The 12,624-nt window shown below is 37.9% G+C and overlaps 1 protein-coding gene across 2 annotated transcripts in view; it reads right to left on the bottom strand.

Moving 5' to 3' along the window:
- Positions 1–12,624, bottom strand: part of PRKAR1B (protein kinase cAMP-dependent type I regulatory subunit beta) — a 716,155-nt gene that overhangs the window by 193,908 nt on the left and 509,623 nt on the right. For both annotated transcript variants that reach the window (XM_069084870.1, XM_069084869.1), the window contains one exon: positions 10,549–10,640. In XM_069084870.1, coding sequence (XP_068940971.1) covers positions 10,549–10,640 — 92 coding nt within the window. The remainder of the gene's footprint in view (positions 1–10,548; positions 10,641–12,624) is intronic.

Raw genomic sequence — 12,624 nt, 5'->3', positions numbered from 1 at the left:
TTACTTTAGAATTTTTGTTGTCTACAAAAATGCTAGAATAGGGGCAGCTAGGTGGTGCTGTTTATAGAGCACCAGCCCTGGAGTCAGGAAGACCTGAGTTCAAATCCAGCCTCAGACACTTAATACTTAGTAGCTGTGTGACCTTGGGAAAGTCACTTAACCCCAATTGCCTTGCCTTCCCCCCTCCAAAAAGACCAAAAAAACCAACCCAAAAATACTAGAATACATGCATATGAAGATTATTTTTCATTTTAAAAACAGGTTTTCATCCTTCCTGGAGCATTAATATATTACAGAAACCTCAAAATTCAAAGTAATATTTATTGTTCATTTCTGAAAGAGCTTACTAGTGGAGAGGCAGTGTGGTTCAGTAGAAAGAGCTCTGGTTCTGGAGTCAAAGGACCTGGGTTTATATTCTGGCTTTGATGCTAAGTGTATAACCTTGGACAACTCACTTAAATTCTCTGGGCCTTTGTTTCCTCCTTTGTAAAATAAGGGATTAAACTGGATTGCATCCAAAGTACCTTATGAACCTATAAAATTTAGACATTTAAAAGGTGACTTAAGCACGTCACCTTCTCTGAAAGAGTTGGGCAAAATCTGACTTGAAACATAAAAAGAAGTTGATTCTCAAGACAGCTAAATTCCAGAACAATTCCTTTTACAAAACGGGGGATAATATGCTTCATAATTTGGCCCATCAAAGTACAAAAGGAAAGCAAATCGTAAAAGAGTTATGGACCAAGAGAAACACAAGCGAGGCTGAAAGAATCAGGAGCCGAAAAGATCCATCCCTCTTGGACTGTATTTTATATTCAGCAGCTGCAATGTGTTTTTTCAATCACCTGAGAATACAAGCCAACTCCTGGAAAAACAGGCTATAAAGATAGAGGGGTGAGAGGAAGAGAAGAGATACAGATAACAAAGGACAGCTGCAGAAGACTAGACTTCTGTCTCTTTCAGAACCAAAATCTTCTCTGTTTTAATTAGCATTGCAGATACATGACTATATCTGCAGAGAGAAAACTTAGTTAAAAATGCCTGGGACATCATGTCTGTCTGCTTATCATGTTCATTAATAAATTCCCAGCTGAAAGGCCACAAGGAATATTTGCTTCCATATGTAAACATATGCTTGTGGCTGAATCTTAATTATCCAATCTTTCAAGTTTCCTAAAGATCAAGAGAAAATGCTCCCATGTACCCAGACAGCCATGCTTAGCATTATTATAATCTCCTTACCACTACTGGGGAATAAAGCAGCTGTCACTCACATACAGATAGTTAACTGTTATTCCTGGGACCTGGATCATCATGGATGAGCAGAATCATGGCCATTTTGCCACAGTCCCCAAGGGCACAAAGCAGGGACCATTTTTGAAAACCATTCCAAACATAAGATCCAATTCTGTCTCTAAATCTCACTTACCTAATTTAAGTAGTTGGATATCAGTGCTGTTGGGCAAACAAGAAGCTTTTTTTTCCCCTAGATTTTGTGTTTAGTCACAGGTCACATTAAAAAAAAAAAAGAATATGAGGGCTTTTAAAGCAATCTGGTGGATGCAAGAGGTAACATGGTATACTGTAGAGGGATTCTGAACCTGGAGCCCATGGACCCCCTAAAAAAGGTCCACAGTCCATAGATAACAGGGATGGGGATGGGAAAAGGGGGTAGTAAACTTGGATGGGAAAAATTACCTTTTTATTTTTAATAACCTCTAATTGAAACTTTGCATTTCCTTCACTTATGAAGGTAGTCAACAAGCATTATTCAGAGAGGCCATGGGTTTTATGGACTACCAAATGGAACCATTATATATTTTAAAAAGGTTAAGGATCCCTTGTATAGTGGAATGAACACTGGATCAGGAAGTCAAGAGACATGGGTTCATCAGTTTTGTCTACAATTGTCTACAATGAGTTAGGTCATTCTCACCACCCCACACCACTCCAGCTCTCATTTCCTTATATAGAAAATGAAGCTATTAAATTAGATGATCCCTAATGGTTCTTTCAGCTCTATGAGCATGCTCTAAGCTCCTCAAAAATTACTTTTGCATGAAATAACCAGTCCATCCAATAAAGAGTAGCAGAAGGGAAAGTGGAGACAGTATTCCCATACACACTCTGCAATTTGAAAGGGAAAGAGCAGGGTTCGTTTCATAAATATCTGTCCCTGAGCTACAGTACCACCAGGATGGCAAGGCTGGGTCTTCTAATAAAAGACTATTTATAGAGACGCATTAGCACTTTGGGTTGCTTTTCAAGCCTTATCTATGGCCATTTTTAAAAGGTGCCAGCTGAGGAAGGCCATTCTGACACCCAGGCACTGCCCAGAACATTCAACACGGTGTCACAAGTACAAATCACAATGATGCCAACATTTATTGAATTGAATTGAATCTCTTGTACATGTAAAAAGAAATCCCTCATCAAAAAGACCCAAGAGGCAAAGCCCTTCCATCCCATTCTTTCACAATCATATTCTCTCTCTTTTTCATATCCACACAAAAAACAAATCACTGCTGTCTTCTTTCAGTTTTCTAAGATCACAAGGAAATTCATGAAATTGTCGAACTTTAAATTTAGAAGGGATTCTCAGCATCCATCTAGTCCAGCCCAAACCCAAAAAAGAAATCTTCACTGTGACACACTGTACAAATAGCTTCTTCTTAAAGATCTCCAATGAGGCAGCTAGGTGGTGCAGCAGATAATGCTGGGCCTAAGGTCAAGAAGATGTGAGTGCTCTAACACTTACTGGCTGTGTGACATCAGGCAAGTCACAACCTCTGTTTGCCTCAGTTTCTTCAACTGTAAAATAGGGATCCTAACAATCATCTACTTTGCAGGATTGTCATCAAAAGAGATATTTATAAAGCTCCTGGCACATAGTAGGTACTATAAAAATGCCTATTTTCTTTCCCTCTTTCCAGTGAGGGGTACCACTTCTGCACTGCTTTGTTTGGAATTCTCAAGTATCACCTTGCCAACAAATCTGACACAGTCATCAAGGGTCATCAGATCTAGAGTTGGAAAGGCATCTTTCAGGGATCATCTGGTCCAATTGGTTTAATATATAGATGAGGAAACTCAGGCCTAGACAAGTGATGTATTTTGCCCAGAGTCCCACAGATAATTAATTAGTAGGGCTAAGATCTGACCTGCTGGCTCTAAATCAAATAGTCATTTCTTTCTGCCATGCTCATGATCTCCCTAATCCAGAAAAAAAAAATTCTAGGTTTATTCCAGGTTTATCCAGGTGTCACTGGTTTTACACACAAAGGATACATTGTTAGAACATAGAAAAGAGTAGAAGCTGGTACAGTGAATGTGGTCCCCTTGAGCTATTTTCTAATTCAGCACCTAGAATTGTAAACAGTCTCATTTTCTTTCCGGCTCTTAATCCAGAGAAATTCTTTCATTCACTCCCAGGTCTGCTTTGTCCCCTCCCTATGCTTCAGTGTTCTGACATCACTCACCTAAGTAATCTTACCTAGGGACTTTTGCTCCCAGCAGAACTATCAAGATATAGCACACCTCCAGAAAATAAAAATAAAAATAATGGAAAAGCAAGAACTTAAAGACATAGGATTATATTCTAAATCTGTCCTTCCTCAACCAATTAAGGAAAATTCCTAGTCACTTCCCAGAGATCCTGTGTGCACTAATTAATAATTAACCATGGAATGCTCTTAGGGTGTTAAACACATGCTAACTACACAATTACCAAAAATCATAGGACTCAGTGTTCATCTGTGGGCTAACATCAAAATAACTTAGAAACCTTCACCAAATGGAGCTTAAATCAAATAACATCGCAAAGAAAAGTAGAATCAACGCATTGTTCTTAGTGCTTGGAAATGCACCAATGGATGACATAAAGAAAGAGAGATAATGTTTGACTATTATTATTTGAGAAAAGAAGCCCAAGTCTCTGTCACTAACGTCACTGTCACCAATTCACATTTAACAGCTATTTTTAAAGGGCAGCTAACACTGCATGAGTGTGTAGCAACAAATAGCCAATAAACAGAACTTGAGACCCTTCTAGAACTATTTTATATCATCTTATTTTAATTAAAGAAGGCTAAGTATAGTTATTGCCCTGTTCTGAAGTTCTCTCTATACCCATCTTTTCTATTTCCCATCTCTAAGCACTCTTACCTTTAAAAATGCCCCTAAAATATGCTTTTAAAATACCCTTTTAAAAAGAGGCACCATTACTATTAATGAAAGCAAAAGCATTCAGCTGTCAATGGCAAGTTGACTTATTTTCAACTATATTTAAAAGAGGTCATTAGGTCAAAGGGTGTGTGCTTTTTCCACAAATGAGTTCCCTTTAATTTATCTCCTTTTCTTTTTTTAAAAAGGAGTAGAGAGAATTTAAAGGATATATTCCAGCATAGCAAATGGTGAATGCGCCAGACACTCAGCAAACTTGGAAAGGGTTCCTCTAAACTAGCCAAACTACAGATGAACAGACACAAAGCTGTTAAACCCAGCTTCTAGTAAATCAGGAAAAAAAGCAAAATATTTGTATAATGCACTGGGGAGCCTGCATGTGAAAGGTTAAGAGAAGATGCCTTCCCTGTCTCCTCCTGACCAAGTAGCTTCTCCCACATCATCAAGTTGCTTCTTTTGAGAGGCCCTGGGCCAGGAATGTGGGCCCTTTAGTGTTGAAATAAATGTAGAAAATGAGTTTTCCTGCTAGCAAAACAAAAGAACCTAATTCACACACACAGCCTCTCTGTGAAGACCTTTTTTTTTCTTTCCAAATCAGCCATGAAAATAGGAATTCTTAACACAACCATCTGCTTCCTCTCCTTATCATCAACCTGGCTCTCTAAGACAAATCAAGGCCAACAATCAAAGCAGGGGAGAAAGGCATGTAGGTTTAGGGCTTTGCTACAGATGATCCCCCCCACACCCACACCCTCCCTCAAAGCCAGGATTCACAGTATGGGGCACCAAGACACGACACTTAAAAGTGTCCAATGCCTAACAGCCCTGACTGCAAGGGTGGGAGACATCAACCCATCTGTCTTTGAAAATGATCGTCCTAGAACTCTGAAATAGATGGCACTTTCTGATTAATCAGTTGTATGTATAGGAAAAATAAACTTTCTCTCCAAGTTGGAGTAATAGAATCATAGAATTTTGTAATTAGAAGGGACCTCTTCATTTTACACAAGAGGAAACTGAGGCCCAGGAAAAGTGACAAGAACTTGTCCAAGGTCACACAGCAATTGAGATGCCCAGCTGGGAACAGAATGCAGTTCCTAATTCCTAGCACTAGTTTGCTTGCTATCTCTTAAATACCAGAAACATGGAATAAATGTCAAATTGAACAAACATTATTACAAAAACCTTTCAGTTGATCTACTTAGCTGAGTGAGAGGGATAAAAATCTTTTAAACAGGGAGCACTCAAGTGATAGACATCTATTAAGCATATTTCTTCTATGACAGTCAAACTCAACTGAAATTTCACTAAGTAGTTGGTTATGTTTCTCAGCAGCCCAATTTATGATTGACTTCAAGAAACAAGTACCAGTTTAAGAGAGGAATAAATGGGACACTTTCTGGTTCAATAAATGTAAAGATGACAATCAAATTGGAGGAACAATCTTCTCCCTGCTTTTCTTACTCAGAACTCCCGTAATATGATTTTTTTTTAATTTTGCTTAAGTTATGTGGGCCATATAAAAGAAATGTTCTGAAGGAAGAAACAAGATGTGGCAACAGATGGTTGTGTGGACTGTGTTCAATAGAATATGATCCTCAGAGGGTTTTTTGTTTGCTTATTTGTTTTTGCCTAAGTTCTCGTAAGCAAAGTCCTTCTATATTTCTAAAAATATATAATCAGGTACCACACACACACACAAAATCAAAAGTGAATGTTGGAAAAATTATAAAGAAGTGGTGTTACACATTGCACATATTTTCAGACTTTTTAAATTTATTGATCAGTTATGCTGATTTTTTTCCCTCTTTTTTTGTCTTCAAAAATACTATTTGTTAGACGGGATGTTAGGAGGATGGGAGGAGGAGGGAGAGGAAACAGGGAGAAACTAAAAAATAAAAAATATTAATAAAAATACAACCAGGCACATAGGATCATAGATTGAGAGCTAGAAAGGGCCTTAGAGGCCACTGAATCCAACCTCTTCATTTTACAGAGGAGAAAACTGAGGGTCATAGAGGTGCAAGGACAGAGCCAGTAAGTTACAGAGCCAGGTTTTCCCACCTCCAAGTCCACCACTCTGTTTCAGGGTTGGGCTGGGTTGGGTTTGGGGGAGGAAGATGGGGGTAAATAGGGCCTCTGAGTTCAGGATTTACATATTATGTGTTTACCTTTATCTCCCACCCAGAGATCAAGATGATTTGCCATCCACTTACCGAAAAATCCTACTCATCCTTCAAGGTCCAGTTGAAATCCTGTCTCCTATAAGAAGCTTTTCTTGAACACTTAGTATACAAAGACTCCATAACACTAATTGTCTTTACCCTTTCATTTGGCACATGACATGTTACTTTATTTTCCTACTGATCCTTTTGTGTACCCGTCTTTACAATTAGATTATAAGCTGCTTGAGGACAAGTCATATTTCTTTGTGCTAGAAGTTGGGTACAGAGTGTATTTAACATTATATTGTATTATTGATAATGACATGCTACACATTAAAATAATTATCAACCAAAATAATTATGACTCAACATTAGGCACTAGATAACCTGACTTGACAATGGGGATATATGTCTGCCTGGTTCTAAAATAACTGATCAATTCCATGTCAAACAGCTGTTAAATTTGGATAAGGGACAGGTTGGAGGAACCAAGATAATTTAACTGGTTATTTGATGGAAGCAGCCAAATCAGTCAGTCCTATAGCATTTGTAAACAAAGCCTCTGCTGTTGTTTGGCTCTAATTATAATTCCAATACTTAACAAGTAAATAAAATTAACAGTTTTTCCCTCTCTAAATAATCTTCAGGAAAATACACATTTTCTACCTTTTTGTAATGAGCTGCAGATGTCTCCTCTTTTTATAGTCTCTTTTTTTTACCAAAAAAAAAAATACCCAAAATGTAGAAAGCTTGGCTTTTTGTCACAGTGTGTATTGTCTGCTAAAGTGCAATGCTTTGTGATGCCAACATGGGTGTTACGACTTTTCACTTGGTTCTGTATTTGAAGAACATTTTGCTTCACTGGGGGCAGGGAGGAATCTGTATCTTATATTTAAAGACTACATATGATAAAATGGATGTACATCAATTGGGAAAATGGATAAATAATAAAGTATATGTATATACTACACTACTATGCATTCTAAAAAGCAAAGAATATGAGGAAATCAGAATAACATGGGAAGATTTCTATGAACTGATGCAGAGGAAAGTTAGTAGGACAAACTAATATACACAATGACCATAAGAATATAAACAAAACCAACACTAAATGACAACTCAACTCTGATTAATTCATTGATCATTCTCTTAATAGAGAAGAGGAGGGTGGATACAGGATATTGTTTTTGCTCTTAGTAAAGTCATAGTGTCAGACATTTACTTGTTTGTTATTCTTTTAAAAAAATTTTTTCCTAGACTTGAGATTTCTCAATCTAGAGCAATAGTTCTCAAACTTTTTGGTCTCAGGACCCCCTTTACAATCCTAAAAATTATTGAGGACTACACAAAGAGTTTTTGTTTATGTGGGTTATATCTATCCACATTTATTGTATTAAAAATTAAGACATCTGTGTTGTTGTTAAAAATAGTTTTGACCTCAAAGACCCCCTTGAAAGGGTCTTAGGGAGCCCCAAGGGTCCCCAGACCAAATTTTGAGAACACAGGTCTAGGAAGCTCCCAGGGAAAATGCTTCCCCAAACAATTGCAAATCAGTAACTGTTCTACATAGATCATACAAACATCTTAAAAAGCTGGGACACAGAAATTCAGTGACTTTTCCAAAGTCACACAGTGGGTAGACTTTAGAAATAGGAACTGAATCTGTGTAATTCAGAGACCAGCTCTCCAGGCTGCCTCTAATGTCAGTTGATTTTTCATCGTTACCAGGGAGGGTTCAACGTGTGTGTTGGTGGGATAGGAGTGAGTGTGGGTGGGGGTGTACAGAGAAGGAGGACTATATATTGTGAAATATATGGTGTCAGTTCAAAAGGCATTAATAAACCTTTTATGAAAGGTTTCATATCACAAGCCACTGCTAGCATACCTACCTTCAGACCAACCCAATATATGAAAATCTGGATAAAAAGAAGCAGATATAAGGAAACATGTCTTATTCTTCACAGCACAGAGGACTAAGACTATTAAGAAGGGAAGTTACATATAGATGTCAGAGATAGTCACTGTATGGGGTGATTTTACATAACTTTCTTACCCAGGATGATTCAATCTGAAGATAAACTGTGGATTTTTTTTTTCTGAGATTGGGCCTCCCTATCTTTCCCAGGCTGGAATTTCAATGGATCCTAATACTGATTACCAAGGGTAGGGAACCTGGCCTCAAAGCCACACATGGCCCTCTAGGTCCTCAAGTGAGGACCTTTGACTGACTCTAAACTTCACAGAACAAATCCCAAGACCACAAGTTCCTCACCTCTGGCAAGCACAGAAGCTTTTTTTTAGTATTGTATAGTATTTTTATTTCATTAAACACTTCCCAATTACATTCAATTTAGTTGTCCCTTATTGGCAAGTATTTTCCTGCAAGCCCCACATTTGATACCTCTGTGCTACGATAAGGACCTGAGTTCAAATTCAATCCCTGATTTTTATCATCTCTGTGTGGACTGGGGGTAGCAACTTAACTTTCTCAGCCCTCGATTTCTTCATTTATAAAGAGGATTGAACTAAACATCCTCTAAATTGGCAAAGAAACTAACTACATTACAGGTAGGTGGCATGGTGGACAGAGTACTGGGTCTGGAGTCAAAAGACCCATGATACTTACTAGCTATGTAAACCTAGACAAGTCACTAAACTGTTTTTTGCCTCATTTTCCTCACCTGTATAATGGGGATAATCATAGCACCCACCTCTCAGAGTTGCTGTGAGGATCAAACAAGATAATAAATGCAAAGCACTTTGTAAAGTGTCTGGCACATGATTAGTACTTTATAAATGTTAATCTATTTTTTTTCCAACTCGGGCTGGTTTGACCCTCAGCTCCCAGGAAAATCACCACATTAACGTCAGACTTAATTTGGGCACCCTTTAGTTCTACTGCAGCTGGGAACACCTGAACTCACTTGTTCTACCAGTCTCACTTTCCCCAGCAACAGAAACTACAGGCGTGGGCCACCATACCAGGCAACTATAAGTACTCCCAGAAAGGGTTGTGATGTAAAAACAAAAGCATCAACAAAATTTGGTTGTTTTTTTTTTTTTTACGATAGCCCTTTAGAGTCCAGCCCTTTTGTTTTACAAATGAAGGAACTAAGGATCAAAAATGTAGGAGTGAATTTTCCCAGGGTTGTTTTTTTATTTGTTTTGGGTTTTTTTGTAATAGAAAATGAGAAGGTGTGCCTTATAAAAAGGTCTATCATAGTTTATTTTAAGGGAAAGTTCCTCTGGTACATTTAAAAATATGATCAGACCTGTGTACATTTCATGTAGGTACAATTTTTCAGAAATTAAAACTTTCTAAAGTAAGGTACTTTAATGTAAACATTTAAACAGTGAGGCATGTCTGACATACATTTTTCTTTGCAAGTCTAGCATTCTCAGGGAACAATGATACTCTTATCCTTAAAAATGAAAGCCTACATCATGAGTTGGTGAATACAGAGGGAAAAGGGAGTGAACACCTTACAGACATAAGAAATTAATGACATTTTTGGGGTGTGGGCAGGTACCTATGGTTTCTAAATTGGAAAAATATAAAACCTTCCCCAACCCCTCTTAATTCCAGAGCCTTTCCTCTGCTAATTATTTCCAATTTATCCTGTATAAAGTTTCCTGTGCATATATTTGTCCACACATTGTCTTCCCCCATCAGATTGTAAGCTCCTTGAGGGCAAGGACTGTCTTTTGCCTCATTTTGTATTTCCAACACTTAGTACAGTGTCTGGCACAGAGTAGGCACTTTAAAAAATATTGATTGATGGAAATCCTATGTTACCAGGTTGGTTGCTTTTTTTTTTTTTAAAGCAATCGGGTTAAATAACTTGCTCAAGGTTACACAGCCAGTTATTTCTGGGTGTGGTGCTGAGTATCTGAGCCCAGATTTGATCCAGGTTATCCCAACACTGAAGCCGGTGCTCTTACTCGCTGAGCCACTTGGCCACCCCTAAGCAATTGGGGTTAAGTAACTTGCTCAAGGTTACACAGCCAGGTGTTTCTGGGTGGGTGCTAAGTGTAGGAGCACGGATTCGATGCCCAGGTCATCCCGACACTGGAGCCAGTCTCTTACTCACTGTGCTACCTGGCCGCCCCTATTTTTGTTTTGTTTTAAGGATTTGTATTTGAGGAAAAGTACTTATAAGCTTAGTCCAAACACTGGGATGATCAAGGAATTAAGTCATACCTCCTCTCATTGTCATCCAGGTGAGCGAAGAGCACATTCTTGGAGATGGCCTTTGCCAGGGCAGTCATTGTTTTGTAGTCTTTTGGAATCACCTGGGAGAAGAAAAGCAAAGATAATCATTCTTCCTTAAAGGAAAGTATGGCTCACCATGGCTCAATACACGCAGTGAACACTAAAAGTCACTACAAGGAAGGAGAGTAACAAACAATTCATGTTACAAAGTGATTCCTGTGGTTTCAGAACAAGGAGCATTGATCAAGAATTTTTCTGCCTTCAAAAACAAAAATCATTAAATCTTCATTTCTCTCTAAGGATGATTCCCATCAGTCTTGCCTTATTTCTTTATGGCCATTTTCATCTGAGCTATCACCAAAAACTGACACATTATTCTTATGAAGCAAATGCAGAATAAGGATTGTTTTATACCCCAGGCATGCTTAGAAAATTACCTCCATTCAATGTGCTACTGTCCACTAGCAGCTTTGGGCTTTCATTGTAATAAATGAAAGTTATTTTTACCACAAATAAATGGGCAATGGGCAATAAGTGGAGAGGGGAAGGGAGGAAAAGAATTTGGAACACAAAAGTTTTTTCTAAAAAGAATGTTAAAAATAAATAAATATTTTTTTTAAAAATGGAAGATCATTAAAAGAAAAAAAAACAATGAGGGAAAATGAGTAGGATTTCATGGCATTAAAATATATGCATTTATTAAAATACATATATATAATGTATGTGTGCATATATGTATGAGTGTATGTATTTAAAGTGTCCCCAATGCAACCTTATATCCCTGTACATATAGTGCATTTTATCCTTGATAGCTGCCTTTCCCCCACACTTCAGTGAAACAGATGTAATGACATTCAATACTGAATTTTTTTCTGTTGTAGACTGCATGTAATAACTACAAGATAAGTGATATGACCACTGTTTTTTCCTCAGTTATGTATGACTCTCTCTCTGAATCTTGGGGCAACTGCCTCCTAGTAACATGCCTACTGTGCTCTAAGCATTGAACCAAAAAATTCAATATCAGCTCGTTCTTCGTCTCTAAAGTCCATTGAAAATGAAGCATTCTTTTCAGGGAGATATTAAATGTCTTGGGTCTACTAACACCACTCCCATCCCTGTCAAGTAAAAGCTCTTAAGCCAGCCTTCTTAGGGAGACAATGACAGATGCACAAATGTGATTATTTTCCCATCAAGAAACTAGACAGCATAAGAACAGTTACAAGAAATGTTGTTTTCCTGGTCAAAAGAGCATCCCTTCCTCCCAGAAGGCTAACAGCTGACCTTGCTATAGGTGGTCTTATATCCATTATTTCCCTGGACACATATGACTACCCTGAAGAGAAGTACTACAGTAATAATAAAAAAATAATAATAGCTACAATTTATGTATATTTTTCTCTTTCCTTGGTAATCCTATGTATTTTATGTGTAGTGCTTTGCAAACCTTAAAGTACTGCATAAATGTTAGCTATTATTGTTTTTAAATATAAACAAACACAAAATTATAATTACATAGATAAACATATACATATAAAATCTATTGGTTACTTACAATTCTGCAGAGTAGCTGCTACTCTTATCCCCCCTTTGTTTAACAGATGAAGAAAGTGAGGGAATACAGAACTTAAGAGATTTACCCAGGGTCACAGACTGACAAGTGTCTGGGGCTGGATTTGAATTCAGGTCTTCTTGACTCCAGATTCATTATCTCCATTTTGTAAACATGAAAATAGAATCAGAGAGATTAAATGATTGTCTCTGATCACACTCAGGAAGCTTCAGAAGTAGGAACTGAAACCATGTCTTCCTGATTCCATCTCTTTATCCACTTTGCCAGAGATTTCTGGCACACATGGGAGACTTTGTGCTGCAAAGCTTAAGAGGTCCCAGGCAATTCTGTTAGACAGGGAGTAGAGTAGGGGGAAACGGTCAACCATCTTTCCTCCTTCTGCCCTATCTTCTGTATCCTATTCCAGTAGATCAGATTGGGGGGACATGTGGAAAAACTAGTTTAAATCATTCTAAAGTTCCTTTACAGAGTTAGGAGATCCAGGAGTTCCT

Source organism: Petaurus breviceps, unplaced genomic scaffold (genome assembly GCF_028583685.1).
Source record: "Petaurus breviceps papuanus isolate PSGF00001 unplaced genomic scaffold, PetGlider_PUasm1.0 175, whole genome shotgun sequence".
In the NCBI taxonomy this organism is placed as follows: Eukaryota; Metazoa; Chordata; class Mammalia; order Diprotodontia; family Petauridae; genus Petaurus; species Petaurus breviceps.
Note: the sequence above shows the minus strand (reverse complement) of the source record. Positions and strands in the feature narration are given on the sequence as shown.